We start from the raw sequence: 16,254 nt of genomic DNA, 5'->3' as shown, positions 1-16,254 counted from the left end.
CTTCGACTTGGGAGAAGATTTGTTTTCCCAGCAAGACAATAACCCCAAGCATACAGCCAAAGCTACACAGGAATGGCTTAAAAACAACAAAGTTGATGTCTTGGAGTGGCCAAGTAGAAGTCCAGAACTCAATCCAATTGAGAATTTGTGGCTGGACTTGAAAAGGGCTGTTCAGTCATGATCCCCATGGAATCTGACAGAGCTTGAGCAGTTTTGTAAAGAAGAATGGGGGGCAAAATTGCAATGTCCAGATGTGCAAAGCTGATAGAGACCATACAAACTCAAGGCTGTAATTGCTGCCAAGGGTGCATCCACTGAATACTGACTTGAAGGGTTGAGTAATTATGCAATCAATTATTTTTTGCTTAATAATTGTAAGAAATTTTGACCAATTTGTAGAAACTTGTTTTCATTTTGACAGGAAAAGGTCTTCTATGTTGATCAGTGTCAAAAAAAAGCCAAATTAAATCCACTGTGATTCCATGTTGTAAAACAATAAAACATGAAAACACCCAAGGGGTGGGGAGCAGGGGTGAATACTTTTTATAGACACTGTAGCTGCAAACAGCGAGGCAGAGAAAGTCCTGAAGAAGGGTCTCGGCCTGAAATACAAAAGTTTGGACACCCCTGGTCAAAATTTCTGTTACTGTGAGTAAAAGCGAGTAAAAGATTACCTGATTTCCAAAAGGCATAAAGTTAAAGATGACACATTTCTTTAATATTTTAAGCAAGATTCTTTTTTATTTCCATCTTTTACAGTTTCAAAATAACAAAAAAGGAAAAGGGCCTGAAGCAAAAGTTTGGGCACCCTACATGGCAGTACTTAGTAACACCCCCTTTGGCAAGTATCACAGCTTGTAAACGCTTTCTGTAGCCAGCTATGAGTATTTCAATTCTTGTTTGGGGGATTTTCACCCATTCTTCCTTGCAAAAGGCTTCTAGTTCTGTTAGATTCTTGAGCCGTCTTGCATGCACTGCTCTTTTGAGGTCTATCCACAGATTCTCGATGATGTTTAGGTCAGGGGACTGTGAGGGCCATGGCAAAACCTTCAGCTTGCGCCTCTTGAGGTAGTCCATTGTGGATTTTAAGGTGTGTTTAGGATCATTATCCTGTTGTAGAAGCCATCCTCTTTTCATCTTTGCCTTTTTTACTGACGGTATGATGTTTGCTTCCAGAATTTGCTTGTATTTAGTTGAATTCATTCTTCACTCTACCAGTAAATGTTCCCCGTGCCACTGACTGCAACACAAGCCCAAAGCATGATTGATCCACTCCCGTACTTAACAGTTGGAGAGGTGTTCTTTTCATGAAATTCTGCACCCTTTTTTCTCCAAACATACCTTTGCTCACTGCGGCCAAAAAGTTCCATTTTAAATTCATCAGTCCACAGGACTTGTTTCCAAAATGCATCAGGCTTGTTTAGATGTTCCTTTGCGAACTTCTGACACTGAATTATATGGTGACGACGCAGGATGACTCTTCCATGAAGGTCATATTTGTGCAGGTGTCGCTCCACAGTAGAACAGTGCACCACCACTCCAGAGTCTGCTAAATCTTCCTGAAAGTCTTTTGTAGTCAAAGGGGGCTCTTAATTTGCCTTTCTAGCAATTCTATGAGCAGTTCTCTCGGAATGTTTTCTTGGTCTTCCAGACCTTAAATTAGCCTCCACCATTCCTGTTAACTGCCATTTCTTAATTACATTATGAACTGAGGAAACGGCTACCTGAAAACGCTTTGCTATCTTATAACCTTCTCCTGCTTTGTGGGCATCACTTATTTTAATTTTTAGAGTGCCAGGCAGCTGCTTAGAGGAGCCCATGACTGCTGATTGTTGGGACAAGGTTTGAGGAGCCAGGGTATTTATTAAGCCTTGAAATTTGCATCACCTAGCCTTTCCTAACGATGATTGTGAACAAGCCATAGCCCTAACAAGCTATTTAAGGCCTGAGACCTTGGTAAAAGTTATCCAAGAACTCAAATCTCTTGGGGTGCCCAAACTTTTGCATGATGCTCCTTTCCTTTTTTTCCACTGTAAAATTGTACAAAACAAAAATAATACACTAATCTTGCTTAAAATGTTGAAAAGAATGTTTCATCTTTAACTTTATGATTTTTGGAGATCAGTTCATCTTCTACTCACTGAACTATTCACAGTAACAGAAATTTTGACCGGGATGCCCAAACTTTTGCACGCCACTGTATCTATTAATTTCCATACAATTTGCCTGACCTGCTGAGATCCTCTAGCATTTATTGTGTGTTGCTGAGGCGCAGAGAGATTGGGTTTTGGGACAGTGACAGACAACAAAAAACAAAGTGAGAAAAACAAGTGAGCTATTTTAACATTGACTAAATCCATTCACAATTTGAGTAAATAATACAATGCACTATTTATTTTTCACGTTCTAAGATAGGCTGTTGTGCGCATTGATTACAAAATCCAGATGACTGTTGAGCTATTAATTACTGGCCTTATCTTTATGTGGTAAGTTTATTGAATAATGCGTAATGCAGCAAAATGATAAGAACTGGAAGGTTAACACGAGAGGTCATTTCCATCAAGCAGATGGGAGAGCAGCAGAATTACAAAGCAACTCCAGGTGATTCACAACTCAAAGGATTGCTCTTGTTTGCTTCAAGAGATTTGCACATTTGAAAACTGTATGCTCTGAGAATTGAATCTATACCTGCAAAGCCTAGGAACTCCTTGAAGGGAGGCACTGTCCTTTTGTTTCAAGCGAAATGCTAATGAACTCTGCTCTCCGAACAAACTAAGTCTCTATGACTCTACTGGTAGAGTACTGGGTTGCAAACTGTTGTGTCAGCTTTTATGGCTTCAGATCTGTGGCACAGAAATTAATTGCTAAACTCATCTTTACTTCATGAGCAGGGTGGCCAGGGCCCTATTCTGTAACTGCATCTGGATGATGTGGCAGATTCCTTGACCAGATCCATGGAGAAAACCTGCCTCCAAAGTACAAGCTTGCAGTTAAAGGATTATCTGAGACATGCCCATGAATGGAAATTTGTGGCCACTTTATCCTTCCTATTCTAGCAGGTAGCCCTGCTCTATTTATTTCCATAGGACCATAAAATATAGGAGCAGAATTAGGCCATTCAGCCCATTTTGTCTGCTTTGCTATTCCATCATTGTTGATTTATTATCCCCCTCAACCCTATTTCCTGCCTTCTCTACGTAATCTTTGATGCTCTGACTAATCAAGAACCCATCAGCCTCCGCTTTAAATATAGTCCCACAGCTGTCAGTGGCAAGGAATTCCAGATTCACCACCCTCTGGCTAAAGAAATTCTTCCTCATCTCTGTTATAAATGGATGTCCCTCTATTCGGAGGCTATGCTCATAGACTCATCTGCCATAGATATAGGAGCCATGTATCTTTTCAGTCTATCTGTATTGCATTTTGTGCTGCATGTTTATTATGGGTGACTTGTCACGTTTGTTGGGGCGTGATAAAAGTGACAAGTATAGTTGCATATTCATGCTTTGTCTTTAGTTCAGTTTTAGTCTGGTTAGACTAAGCAGCAAGTTGGGAAATTATATTTTTTTTGTTTGCTTATCGTTTAAATATGTTTAATAATTCTCATACCTTTGAATACATTTAGACTGCTTATTTCGTTCTATCGCTAGTGTTTGTTTCATTAGTTTTATTATTACAATATCATTCGCCTTTGCTGGTTTGTCAATAAAGGATTGAATGTACTTTCTTCAACCTTAGAACTTCGTTATTTGTGGAACATGTCTGAAAGTAACTGCTATAATAGGAAACATCCTCTGCACATCCATTCTGTCTAGGCCTTTCAATTTTTGATACGTTTCATTGAGATTCCCACTCATTCTTCTAAATTCCGGTGTGCACAGGCCCAGAGCTATCACATGCTCCACTTTCGTTAACCCTTTCATTCCCGGGTTCTCTTGTGAACCTCCTTTGGACCCTCTCCAATACCAGCACATCTTTTCTGAGAGAAGGGGCACAAAACTGCTCACGATACTCCCAAGTGCAGTCTGATCAATGCTTTATTAAGCCTCAGCATTACATCCTTTCTTTATATTCTAGTCCTCTCGAAATAAGTGCTAACATTGCATTTGCTTTTCTTACCACTGACTCAACCTGCAAGTTCATTTAGGGAATTCTGCACTGGACTCCCAAGTCCCTCTGCACCTCTGATTTTTGAATTTTCTCCCCCTTTAGAAAATAATCTCCATCTTTATTCCTTCTTCCACGACCATTCACTTCTCTATATTCCATTTGCCACTTCTTTGCTCACTCTCCCAATATGCCCAAGTCCTGCTGCAGACTCCCTGCTTCCTTAACACTAGCTTACTGGCTAACTTACCTCATAGTTCATCTTTTATCTCCTTATGGCTTTTTAGTTGCCTTCTATTGGTTTTTAAAAGCTTCATAATCCTTGAACTCGCCAATAATTTTTTGGTAAATGATATACACTTTCTTTTCCTTTTATGATGTTTTTGACTTCCCATGGTTGCCTTATCCTCCCTTTAGAAAAAAGTCTTTTTCTTTGGGTTGTATCTTTCCTGCATCCTCCAATATTGCTCCCAGAAATTCCAGCCATTGCCATTCGGCTGTCTTCCCTGCTAATGTCCTCTTCCAATCAACATTGGCCAGGTTCTCTCTCATGCCTCTGTAACTTACTTCACTCCACTGTTATTCTGATAGATCTGACTTTTTCTCCCTCCCAAACTACAGAGTGAATTCTATCAGATCATGATTACTGCCTCCTAAGGACTCCATTACTTTAAGCCCCCTAATCAAATCTGGTTCATTACACAGCACCCAACCCAGAATTAACCACAAGCTGCTCTAAAAAGCAATCTCACAGGTATTCTATAAATTCCCTCCCTTGGGATCCAGCACCAACTTGATTTTCCCAATCTAACTGCATATTGAAATCCCTCTTTACTTTTGTAACATTGCCTTTTTGACATGCATTTTCCGTCTTCTGTTGTAATTTATATCCCACATCCTGGTTACTGTTTGGAGGTCTGTATATAATTCCCATCAGGGTCTTTTTATCCTTCCAGTTTCTTAACTGTACCCACAAGGATTCTACATCTTCTAATTCTATGTCACTTCTTTCTAAGGATCAGATTTCACTTTTTTTACCAACAGAGCCCACCTCACTCCTTGTCCTTTTGATACAATGTGAATCCTTGTATGTCAAGCTACCAAATAATGACCTTCTATCAGCCACAACTCAGTGATGCCCATATCTCATACCTGTCAACATCTAACTGTACTACAAGATCCATTACCTTATTCTGTATACCTCATGTATTCAAATATAACACCCTCAGTCCCGTATTCATCATCCTTTTTGATTTTGTCCCCATGTTACACTTCATCTACTGACTGCAATTTTGGCCTGTCCTTCCTCATGGTCTCACTACACTCTGCATCTCATTGTACACCAACTCTCCCATCCTTAGCTCAATCATCCCCCTGCCAAGTTAGTTTAAATCCTCCCCAATAGCTCCCTGAAATGTTCAACTCTGCTCTCTAGGCAAATCAATCTCTCTACAGATTCAACTACTGCAATTCAACCCCCTCGATATAAACAACAGACGATCCCTTTAACACAGAGCATGAGGGTGCGGTCTTTTCCTGCAGCAAGTTCATTGACATAGCCCAATTTGGCAGTGTTTGTGTGAATTCTGTATTGCCTGTAGCTTTACGCCATCAGCTGGCCATTCCACATACTTCTCACACTGTATGCATTACATTACCTAAATTTCCGGTTGCTGTGAAGTGTTGAGACTATGTGCAACCAGGTTCAGTGCTATAAACAAAAGGTACTCCACTAACCAGAGTACAAAAAACCAGCAGCAAGCAGCCCATTATATCCCAGAACCTCTGGTTTCTAACACAAAAGCAGCACTGCAGAGAGGTCATGTGAGGGTCAATGGAATGAAGGGAGTGTTCCTTCTAAACATTTGAATATTAATTTTACATTCTTCCACTGATGTTAACATGGAAACCCAAATTATGTAGAATTTAGTGCAAAATTAACCTTTCTGTCTCATCTGACAAGCCAATAATTCATGTATTTTTTTAAAAAATGGGTTCATATGATGAGAAAAACAGAACTGTTGTAACCAACACAGACACTTGCAACTAATGTTCAATGCATCTATTCCTGTAAAGGGATTTATTTTATTACCAACACCCCCACTCGCTGCTTTATTAATACTCAGAATTTCCAATGACAGCAAACACATTAACTGTGCTTGGATTGGGAATGCAATCAAAGGATTCATTGCTCCGTGACAGCTTCAATCAATACAGCAGCAGATACAGGCAAAGCAGCCTGATGAAGGTGCATTTATGCTTATAATTTTTAAACTCCCTGGGCCATGCACATAAACAAATTGATTGAGTTTTCAAAAGGAGCATTAGACTAATATCATAGGGTAAAAATGTAGGGCACATGTCAATGAATGCATCTCACTGGTTAAAACTTGAATGACATCAATCATTTTCATCCAACTGAAATTAAATACCATTAAGTTCCATCCCGCAGTTTTTCCTAGAATTGTTTCCATTCCCTGTATCTTCCACTGTGTATTCATTCAGGTATTGCAATGGCATAAATTAAAACAAAATTGGGAAAGAAAGGAAGGGGCACTGAAATGCTGTATCTCTACAGCAGTGACATTTTTCCATAAATTAATAAAATTCACTTTCCTTTTATTGCATTGTTAATTAAAACAAATTGCACCGTTACTGAAAGCTTTTAGTGAATAACAATGCTGCACTGACTTCTGTTAGGCATGGAAACCTGTCAGTCCTTTAGTAACAGCAGGAGATGTACCCCACAGTGGTAAAAACAAGCTTAAATCATTAGATTTTTAGGAAACTAAGTATCTTCTGGTGTAGATAATTATGATAGTTGAATTCATTAGACCGAAATTGCATACTTTCAACTAAACAATTAAAAAGAGAAAACTTTTGAAGATTGATAATGCTAGTGTTCTATTCAATACATTCTCCTTTTAGGCCTTCAGTGCCAAAAAACAATGTTATCCAGTTGCACTTGCCAAGTTGTGAAGAAAGGCTGTTCAGAAGTTCTGCTGTCAGATGACCTCATGGGGCTTCAGGCATTCTTTGCATATCATCAGCTATCAAACGCACTGATGGGCAATGGTCAGATGCTGTGAAGCTTAAACCAAAGACTTGTCTTAATCCCTGTTCTGTGACATGATTAATGAGATGGAATTCCCATTCTGGGCTTCCTACCAATCAATAGGCAGATGGGCAGCGGTAGATGCAGACATTCAAAATAACGAGAGAGTAGAAGCTGCTGAAGCCCTTGATAATTTCAGCTTGGGCAATTGGGTTAGAAAGAATTTTTTTGACATTTAATGAAAATTTGATTGCACCCTAGACTATTGTACAATTCTGACTGGCTGACAAGGTGCATCAGTACACATTACACACAACATTGATTTTGGTTCCATTTGTAGAAGCTCAATCCCATTAGTTATGACAGTTGAGTTCCTATATCTTTGCAGTTTTATACACAATTTTTTCTTTACTCTGGCTAAAAGGACATATCACTTGTTTTAAATAACGCCTAGCAGAGGTTTTAATCATTGGTATTGAATCAAAATAATGGTCTGAAATTTAGTGGGTTTTAGGGTATTTTCTGCATTTCTCAGCAGAGATGCCCAGAAGTTTTAACACCTGCAGAAACACAGAAATCCTGAACTTACTAGCCTAGCTCTGACACAATTTCTTAGCTATATTGTGCCGCTGAATTTCCCCATGGAGCCCAGTAGTGTTGCAGGAGCTGGCTGAGATTTCCCAGCATAAGCTCTCAGATCCTGTGCCAAGTCAGACCTGGAATGGGATTCACAAGCACTTCATTTGAATGGAAATTTTTGGGCTGTGGGGAAGAAGGGGAATAACTTGTATTTTATAAAAAAATGACATTTAATATTTTATTTAAAATAGTTTAAAATGATTATCAATTTGTTTTTTAAAAAAATATCAATAATATAAAACTGCATCGACCTTATGTTTAGATATTACTGTTTATCTTATTGTCACAATTACATGGGGAACTGTTTCAAAAGGGGAGACAAATGGTTTAATTTAAAACTGCTTGCTTCCTTTATGATGGCTGATGCTATCCAACATCTCAATTATTAAGCATTTTGATAGGAAAACACTTCTCCACTGTCTGGAGAAATATAAATTCATAATCTATATAAAGCAAATGATTGACAGAATATTTTAAAATCACAGTTCAAACCAGAAAATGGCATCTCTGAAACAGTGATGTTAGTGGAATCCTCAGAACTTTAAAAAAGTAGTTAAGTTTGCAAAAAGAAAACTTATCGAGAGAGAAAAACTGTAAGAGAATAGGAGTAGAAACTCAAAACACAGTAATGGTTGCCCTAAACGGACATAGCAGTGTGGCACCATCAAACATCAGGTGCAATTCAGCAACATCAGATGAGGAAGATGGATAGGAGAAAGAGAAGGGAAAGCGAGATAGTGTCTTAAAGTCAGAGATCTGAGCTGCCCAAGAACAGGAGCTTCTGGAACATCCAGGGTCACAACCTCTGACACTACCTGACCACCAGGGTGCGATTGCACTGGGAAGTGTGCAAAAGAGTTTTTAATCACATTTAGTGACAGATGAGAGTTGATAGGGTAGGGTTTGTTTTCCTTGGGGTGATGAAGATGGACCTGATTGAGGAGTACAAAGGTGCAAAGGGTATTTCATCTCAGAAAAAGTGTCTCTAACCAGAGGGCATAGGAATCTGAATCTGAATATTTTTTTACTGACATATACAGTGAAATATATTATTTTGCAGTAGCAGTAACAGAACAATACATAAAAACTTACTATAGTTACAGAAAGGGATGTGAAAATAATTTTTTAAAAAGCAGTGCAAGAACAGCAAACTTGTGAGATAGTGTTCATGAACTGTTCAAAAATTTGATGGCAGAGATGAAGAAGCTGTTTCTAAAACATTGAATATGTATTTTCAGATATTCAAAAAATATCCCAATCAGCCCTTCAAATATCGCAGTATTAAAGACTATGTGCCAAATGCTGGATACTGGGATTAGTATAGACAGATACAAACACTGAGGGGCAAAGGACCAGTTACCATCACTCTAAATTTCCACATAATACTGCAAAAGGAATGTCTCTACAACTGATCTCTACAGTATTGCTCACTCTCAAAGGCAACGCACAAAATGAAAAGTCTGGGCAAATTATCAATCTGCAAATGGTGAGGACCACAACATTCAAAATTGGGAAAAGGAGAGATTTTTTATCAATAGATGGTTGACAGATTGTATTCCGTAAAAACAAGCCAGTAAACAATTTTTCATTTAGGGTTAGTCACCAATAGATGATTAGTTCATTTGAATCACATTATCTGTTTGTTGTTTCAGACAGACTAACATTATCCTTGCACCCAAATACATAATCTTGGATACCTAAATCATGACTGTAACTGTATGATGCAATCAATATTAAATCATCACTGCAATCTTTTGACAAAAGCATCTATCATTCAATTGGCTATGTTGTATTCTGCAACATTTTGCAAATTATGTCATTTAAAAGATTCTCAGAATGAGTTTTCACATTATCATAATTTGAGTCATTTTTCCAAAGTGACCAACTTTATCAGCAATAAATATAATTTATAGATGCATGGGAATGACTATATTCATTAGGCAATTTTTGCCATTATTGATAACAAATTGGTTATACTTTGCAACTTGCTTATTCCTTTAGCCTTATGTTATGGATTTTTTTTGCCATTTGAGATTAATTTTTCATGAATAATCATTTTAACATTAGGTTCTGCATTGCAACAATGCAGCTTTAACCATTTCTGCTTCACTCTTTTAACTGATTTCAACAGTTGCTGCTTTCCATTCATTCCTGTAATGGGTACTAGATGAATAAGCATATCTCAGATATTGTCTCCTTTTTACTCTCATGCATATAATCAATCTGCTGCCTTTAGGAATTCAATGATTCACGACTGATTAATTGTACCTCGGTATTAATTGTTTTTTAAAGATGATGCCAAGGATAGTTCAAAAATTCAGACTGCGTATGTAACTTGATAATGCACTGTGTCTGCATAAAATTCACAGATGGCTCTCGTAGTTTGCTTCTGTGAATGGATGGTGTTCACAGAGAGGAGTTCAGCTCAAATTCTATGGCTGCAGTTCAGTCTATTACAACAGTCACTGCCCAAATTCTTTCATGCTGTTCACCAAATAGCTTCACCATACAACTGTAGTGTTGTCTGTTATGACTTCAGTCTTTCTGGAATATCCAGATAGGTACTAGTTGCTCTAAGGATTCTGGATATCTGTGCTAAAACAATGCATCTGGCACAGTGTTCTGTATTTCTAAAGGAGTTTCAAAATTTGCACCAAATTTCAAAGACTTGTATATTCCTTTTAAGTCACATCGTCTAATAATATCCAGGTATTTTCTTTCCTATTGCTCCTCCCCACATCAATAGTCCCCTCTCAACTATATTCTCAATCCAGCCTTAATTGAAAAGAAAAACAACAGAATCAACTACTCTACCCCTCAGAGAATACGCTTTTGGGTCACAGCTCATATTACTAAACAATGATCTTTTCTGTATCCTACAACAGGGTCAAGAAAATCTTAATACTTGGAGACAATTTCACCTTGCCCTTTGGAAGTTCAACCAACAAACATCCCTTACATTTGGTGGCATTGACCTCATTGGATCACATTCTTCACTTGCTAGAATTGTTTCCGAGATGATTCGTTATGTCATGCATATTGAGCACTCTATTTTCTCCTCAATGACTCTCAATTTTCTCCATCAAAGTTGTATATCTGGGGAAATGCTTCTGACATATCTTTCCTGCTTCAAGATGAAAACAGGATGATAAGCTTGTCACCTGGTTGGTGATTCTGTTATCTTCACTCTTCACCTCCTTTCCTGTCAACTCAGATTCTATTTTTCTCTGTTATATGAGATGACTTTGGTCAATGCTTCACTGACTTCTGCTGTTCCTCCAGAGCTTCATATTTTCCAAATTACATTTCTCTTTAACAGTGTACCATAATTCTGTAGAAGATTTATGTACTCTTCTGTAGTTTTCGTATGTTGGCATCATGCATAAAATAATATAGAGAAATACCTTGCATTTTGGTACTAAGATACAAAATTCCTAAGATTCAGTAATCCCAACCCTGCATCATATAGAGATACGAAAATTACTGAAGAGATCCATTCTGCCATTTCACTAAAACAAATTTAGTATGAACTTACTCCATCATTGCAACAACTCGACATATTGCCAAACTTTCCATTGACAAAGTATGGGGCCACAGTGAGATGAAGCTCTATTAATGCATCAAACCAAAAGTGTGCAGTCTGGATAATGACAAATGAATAGGTGTAGCAAATTTAGTTAATTCTTAAACAAAACAAAAAGACATCTGATGTCTGACTTTTCCTAGTTCTGTAACAGGTCAGCCAGCTGAAATGTTAACTATTTTGTCTCCCCAGAAGTTCAGCTCAATGAACTGATTACTTCCAGTATTTTCTTTTAGTAAACACTATTGCATTCTTACAACTGAAACTAAGTTCACAGTCAAATAAACACATAAACTAGGAACAGAATGTGGCTATTTAGTGAGATACTGAATGACCCAAATTGTATCCTCAGCACAGAAGAGATTCTGCAGATGCTGGAAATCTAGAGCAACACACAAAAAATGCCGGAGGAACTCAGCAGGTCAGGCAGCACCTATAGAAATGAATAAACCGTCGACGTTTCAGGCAGTGACCCTTTTACAGGCCTGGAAAAGAAGTGGGGGGGGGGTAGCTAGAATAAAAATGGGGGGGGAGCTAGAATAAGAATGGGGGGAAGTTAGAATAAGAATGTGGGGGGGCAGGGGATGGAGTAAGAAGCTAAGAGGTGAGAGGTCAAAAAAGTAAAGTGCTGGAGAAGGAATCTGATAGGGAGAGAGTGGACCACAGGAGAAAGGGAAGGAGGAGGGGGAATCAGGAGAGAAGAAGAAGTGGTAAGAGGGGTGCCAGAGTGAGCAATTAAAGAGGGAAGCGGGGAGGGGGACAATTACTGGAAGTTGGAGAAATTGATGTTAATGCCATCAGGTTGGAGGCTACCCAGATGGAATACGAGGTGTTGCTTCTCCAACCCGAGAGTGGCCTCATCGTGGCAGAAGGGGAGGCCATGGAGCAGACATGTCGGAATGGGAACAGGGATAGGAAATAAAACAGTTGGTCACTGGGGAATCCCATTTTATTGCTGATGGAGTGAAGGTACTCAGCCCCCGAATCTACATTGGGTGTCACTCATGTTGAGGAGGCCACGTCAGGAGCACTGGATAAGAAGACAACACCAACAGATTCACAGGTGAAATGTTGCCCCATCTAAAGGACTGCTTGGGACCTGAATGGCAATGAGAGGAAGAGGTGAATTGGCAAGTGTAGCACCCTTTTTCTGCTTGGGGATAAGTGCCAGCTGGGAGATTAGTGGGGAAGGATGAAAGGACAAGGAAATCAAGCAGAGAGTGATCCCTGTAAAAAGTGGAGTGGGGGAGGGGAAGATGGTGGAAGTCGTGGAGAACGATTTGCCAGATGTAGAGGCTTATGGGATGGTAGGTGAGGACAAGAGGAACTCTATACCTGTTAAGACAGAAGACAGATACTGTGAAGGTAGATGTCCAGGATATGGAGGAGATGAGGGTGAGGGCAACATCAATGATGGAGGAAGGGAAAACCTGTTCTTTGAAGAAGGTGGAACAGATGAAACAGGGATGAAGGAACTGAGAAAAGGGAATGGCACTTTTGCAGGAGACAGGTGGAAAGAGTTATAGTCAAGACAGCCATGGGAGTTGGTAGGTTTATAAAAAAAATATCGGTAGACAGTTTGTCTCCAGAGATGGAGACGGTGTGATTGAATGAGGGGAGAGACACGTCAAAGATTGACCAAGTGAAGCTGTAGGTACAATTGATGAAATTAATGAGCTTATCATGGATACATGAAACAGCAAACCAATGACAATGCAGTCAATGTTGCACAATGTATGCTAGCATTTCATCTACTCCTAGCTCCCTTTCACCCATCCATCCTGTTTCCAGTGCCATTTGGCTTAAAGGGACAACCCGTCGTTCTAGATTCTCCCACGAGAGGAGGCATCCTCTGCACAGGCATTTTACTGTCATATTCTATGATGTCTGAAAGAATTCTATTGGCTTTCTGTGAACGTAAGTGTACACATCTTAAATCCTTAAGATTCTAAAATTAAGAAGCTTAAGCTAAATCTTAAAAGGCCCCTTGTTTTTAAGAAAATTATATTGGAAAATATGCTGCAACGGAGTGAAATAATATTACCATTCAAGGAATTACAACATGCAAAAATAAGATGCACAAAGCAGCATTTTTATCTCCCTTCATCTCAAAATATTATATCAAAATTACTGAAAATGAATGAATTTTGATTCAATTGAATAAATGTGGTAAAATAATAAAGTAAATATAATTTCTGTGTGAATTCACAATTAACTGACCAAATGATTTAAAACATATTGATTGAACATTGACAGAAACTGAAAAATTTCCATGCAATTCCAAGAGTTCTCAAAACAGATATCAAAACAGAAAATGATCTATTTTGGTGTGTTCGGAACTTTAAGCCTTGTGAATTTATGTCCAGCAGTTTGAATATTTAAGAACTGTAGCAAGAATGGTTTAGCTACTGCTCATAATATTTAGGGTTGAATATAGTATTTCTGAAGATTATCCAACTAGTTATTACTTTATCCATTCTGTAATACTGATCACCACATTCAACAATGGCAGATGGAAAAACAATGTTTCACCTACCTGCAGTAAGGGTTTCTCCATGACACGTATCTTAAGGTCAGGAAACGATAATAGAAAAAAGGGAGGAATATATGAGCCCGGCCACTGTGAAGCAAACACACACATTTTATTGATAAATTAATTTTGAACATAAAAATTAAGATTGAAGTGATAGATCAACAGCATTCACCTTTTACTGATACGTACACCAAGTACTGACATAAAGATTTAAGTAAGAAAACATGCTTTTACAAGAACATTTGATTTGTTCTGTTCCTTTTGCATATATTAAATAATATTGTTAAAATATAGGAGAATTAACCAATGACCATAACCTCTATATCTGAGCTATCAAGGATTGAGCTAGTCAGACTTTACTAAGGTGACCCAGCAGAAACTGTAGTTAACAATGTTTTTTTCTTGGTGCTACAATTTTCTGGCTGCATGCAACTGATCTGGGATTTGACTTATACTGCTGTGTATTAATTTGTAAGATAGTTTGTAACAATTGCACCCCCTTAGGAAAAACATCAAGACATCTATGCCTTTTGAACAAATTCTTCAATTTCTCTCAACATATATTATGGGGGGAGGTTAGAAATAAATCCTTAAGCTGCTTTGTTTCATGACAAATCTCACAGCAACAAATACAATTAGAATCAGGTTTACTCTCACTGTCATATATGATGTGACGTTTGTTGTTTTGCAATAGTACAGTGCGAAGACATTAAGAATGCTACAAAATAGAAAATGCAAAAAAAAGGAATAACAAGGTAGCATTCCCAGATTGTTCAGAAATCTTTTGGTTGAGGGGAAAGAGGCTGTTGCTGAATCATTGAGTGCTATTCGTCAGGCTCCCATACCTGCTCTATGATGGTGGTAATGAGAAGGGGGATGTCCTGAATGGTAAGAATCCTGAATAATGGATGCCACCTTCTTGAGGTCCCACCTCTTGAAGATGTCCTTGGTGGTGGGGAGGGTTAGTGCTTCGTCTACCACCTCTGTAGCCTCTTGCAATCCTGTGCAACGAACCAGTCAGAATGTTCTCCACCATAGATCTATAGAAATTTGCAAAAGAGGTGTTGCTGACATACCCAATCTCCTAAACTACCTAACAAAAGAGCAACTAGCATGCCTTCTTCATGATTGAACAGTGTGTGGGCTGAGGCAAGATCCTCTGAGATGTTGACACCCAGGAACTTCAGGCTGCTCACACTTTCCACTGCTGACCTCTCAATGATGACTGGTGTGTGTTCTCCTGACTTCCTTTAATCTATAATCAATTCCTTGGCCTTGCTGATGATGAGTGTGAGGTTGTCGTTGCAGCACTACTCAATCAGGCAATCTGTTTCACTCCTGTATGCTTCCTCATCACCACCTGCTATTTTACCAACAATAGTTATGTCATCAGTGAATTTATAGATAACCAGCCACACAGTCATGAATCATATTATGCCCAGCCACACAGTCTTGAATGAGAGAGTAGATTGGTGGGTTAAGCACACATCCTTGAGGTACAACTGTGTTGACTGCCTGCGAAGAGATGCTATCACTGATTTACAACTGATTGTGGTCTCCGGATGATAAAGTCAAAGATCCAATTCCAGAGGGCAGTACAGAAGCCCAGGTTTAGAAGATTGGTGATGTATACTGAAGGAGTCATGGTACTGAAAGCTGAGCTGGAATTAATGAACAGCAGCCTGAGACACGTTTGGCCATTGTGTTCCAAAGCAGAAGGGAAAGCCTGTAGACTTTAATGCTGTAAATCTGTTGTGGTGTTAAGTGAATAGCAGTGCATCAAGGTCCTTGCTCAGCCATAAGTTAATTCTAACCATGATCAACCTCTGGAAACACTTCATCATGGTAGATCTGAGTGCCACCAGTCAATAGTCGTTGAGACAGCTAACCTGGTTCTTCTTTGGCATTTGTATGTTGCTGCCCTTTTGAAGCAGGTGGACACTTTGAATGCAGAAATGAAGATCTCTTTGAACAGTTGGTTGGCATAAGTTTTCAGTACCCAGCCAGGTACATGGTTGGGGCTGACAGCACATGAGGGTACAGCCTCCTGAATGATGTTCTGACTTCAGCCTCTAAGGCAGACGAATGAATGAACGGAATTTATTTCAGTCAGTACAAACATAACAAAAAGTATCATTTTCAACAATGATTTCTTAGGACAAAATTACAACCAAAAAAACATAGATAGTCTTTAAAACAGACCAAAAGGGTGGAGGCTGAAGCTACAGCTTATTACGCCTACCCCTCTTACTTATACAACAACATATCTGGCATCAATCATCACAGCAAAACAAAAAATTTCATAATCTTTTAACACAAAACCCAATTCCAAGTATC

General features: G+C 38.8%; 1 protein-coding gene across 1 annotated transcript in view; it reads right to left on the bottom strand.

The window, feature by feature from the left end:
- Positions 1 to 16,254, bottom strand: part of LOC140204134 (transmembrane protein 33-like) — a 150,834-nt gene that overhangs the window by 12,357 nt on the left and 122,223 nt on the right. The window contains exon 7 of the mRNA XM_072270532.1: positions 13,921 to 14,004. Within this exon, the coding sequence (XP_072126633.1) occupies positions 13,921 to 14,004 (84 nt within the window). The remainder of the gene's footprint in view (positions 1 to 13,920; positions 14,005 to 16,254) is intronic.

This window comes from Mobula birostris, chromosome 10 (genome assembly GCF_030028105.1).
Source record: "Mobula birostris isolate sMobBir1 chromosome 10, sMobBir1.hap1, whole genome shotgun sequence".
NCBI lineage: Eukaryota > Metazoa > Chordata > Chondrichthyes > Myliobatiformes > Myliobatidae > Mobula > Mobula birostris.
This window is presented reverse-complemented; position numbering and strand designations above follow the sequence as displayed.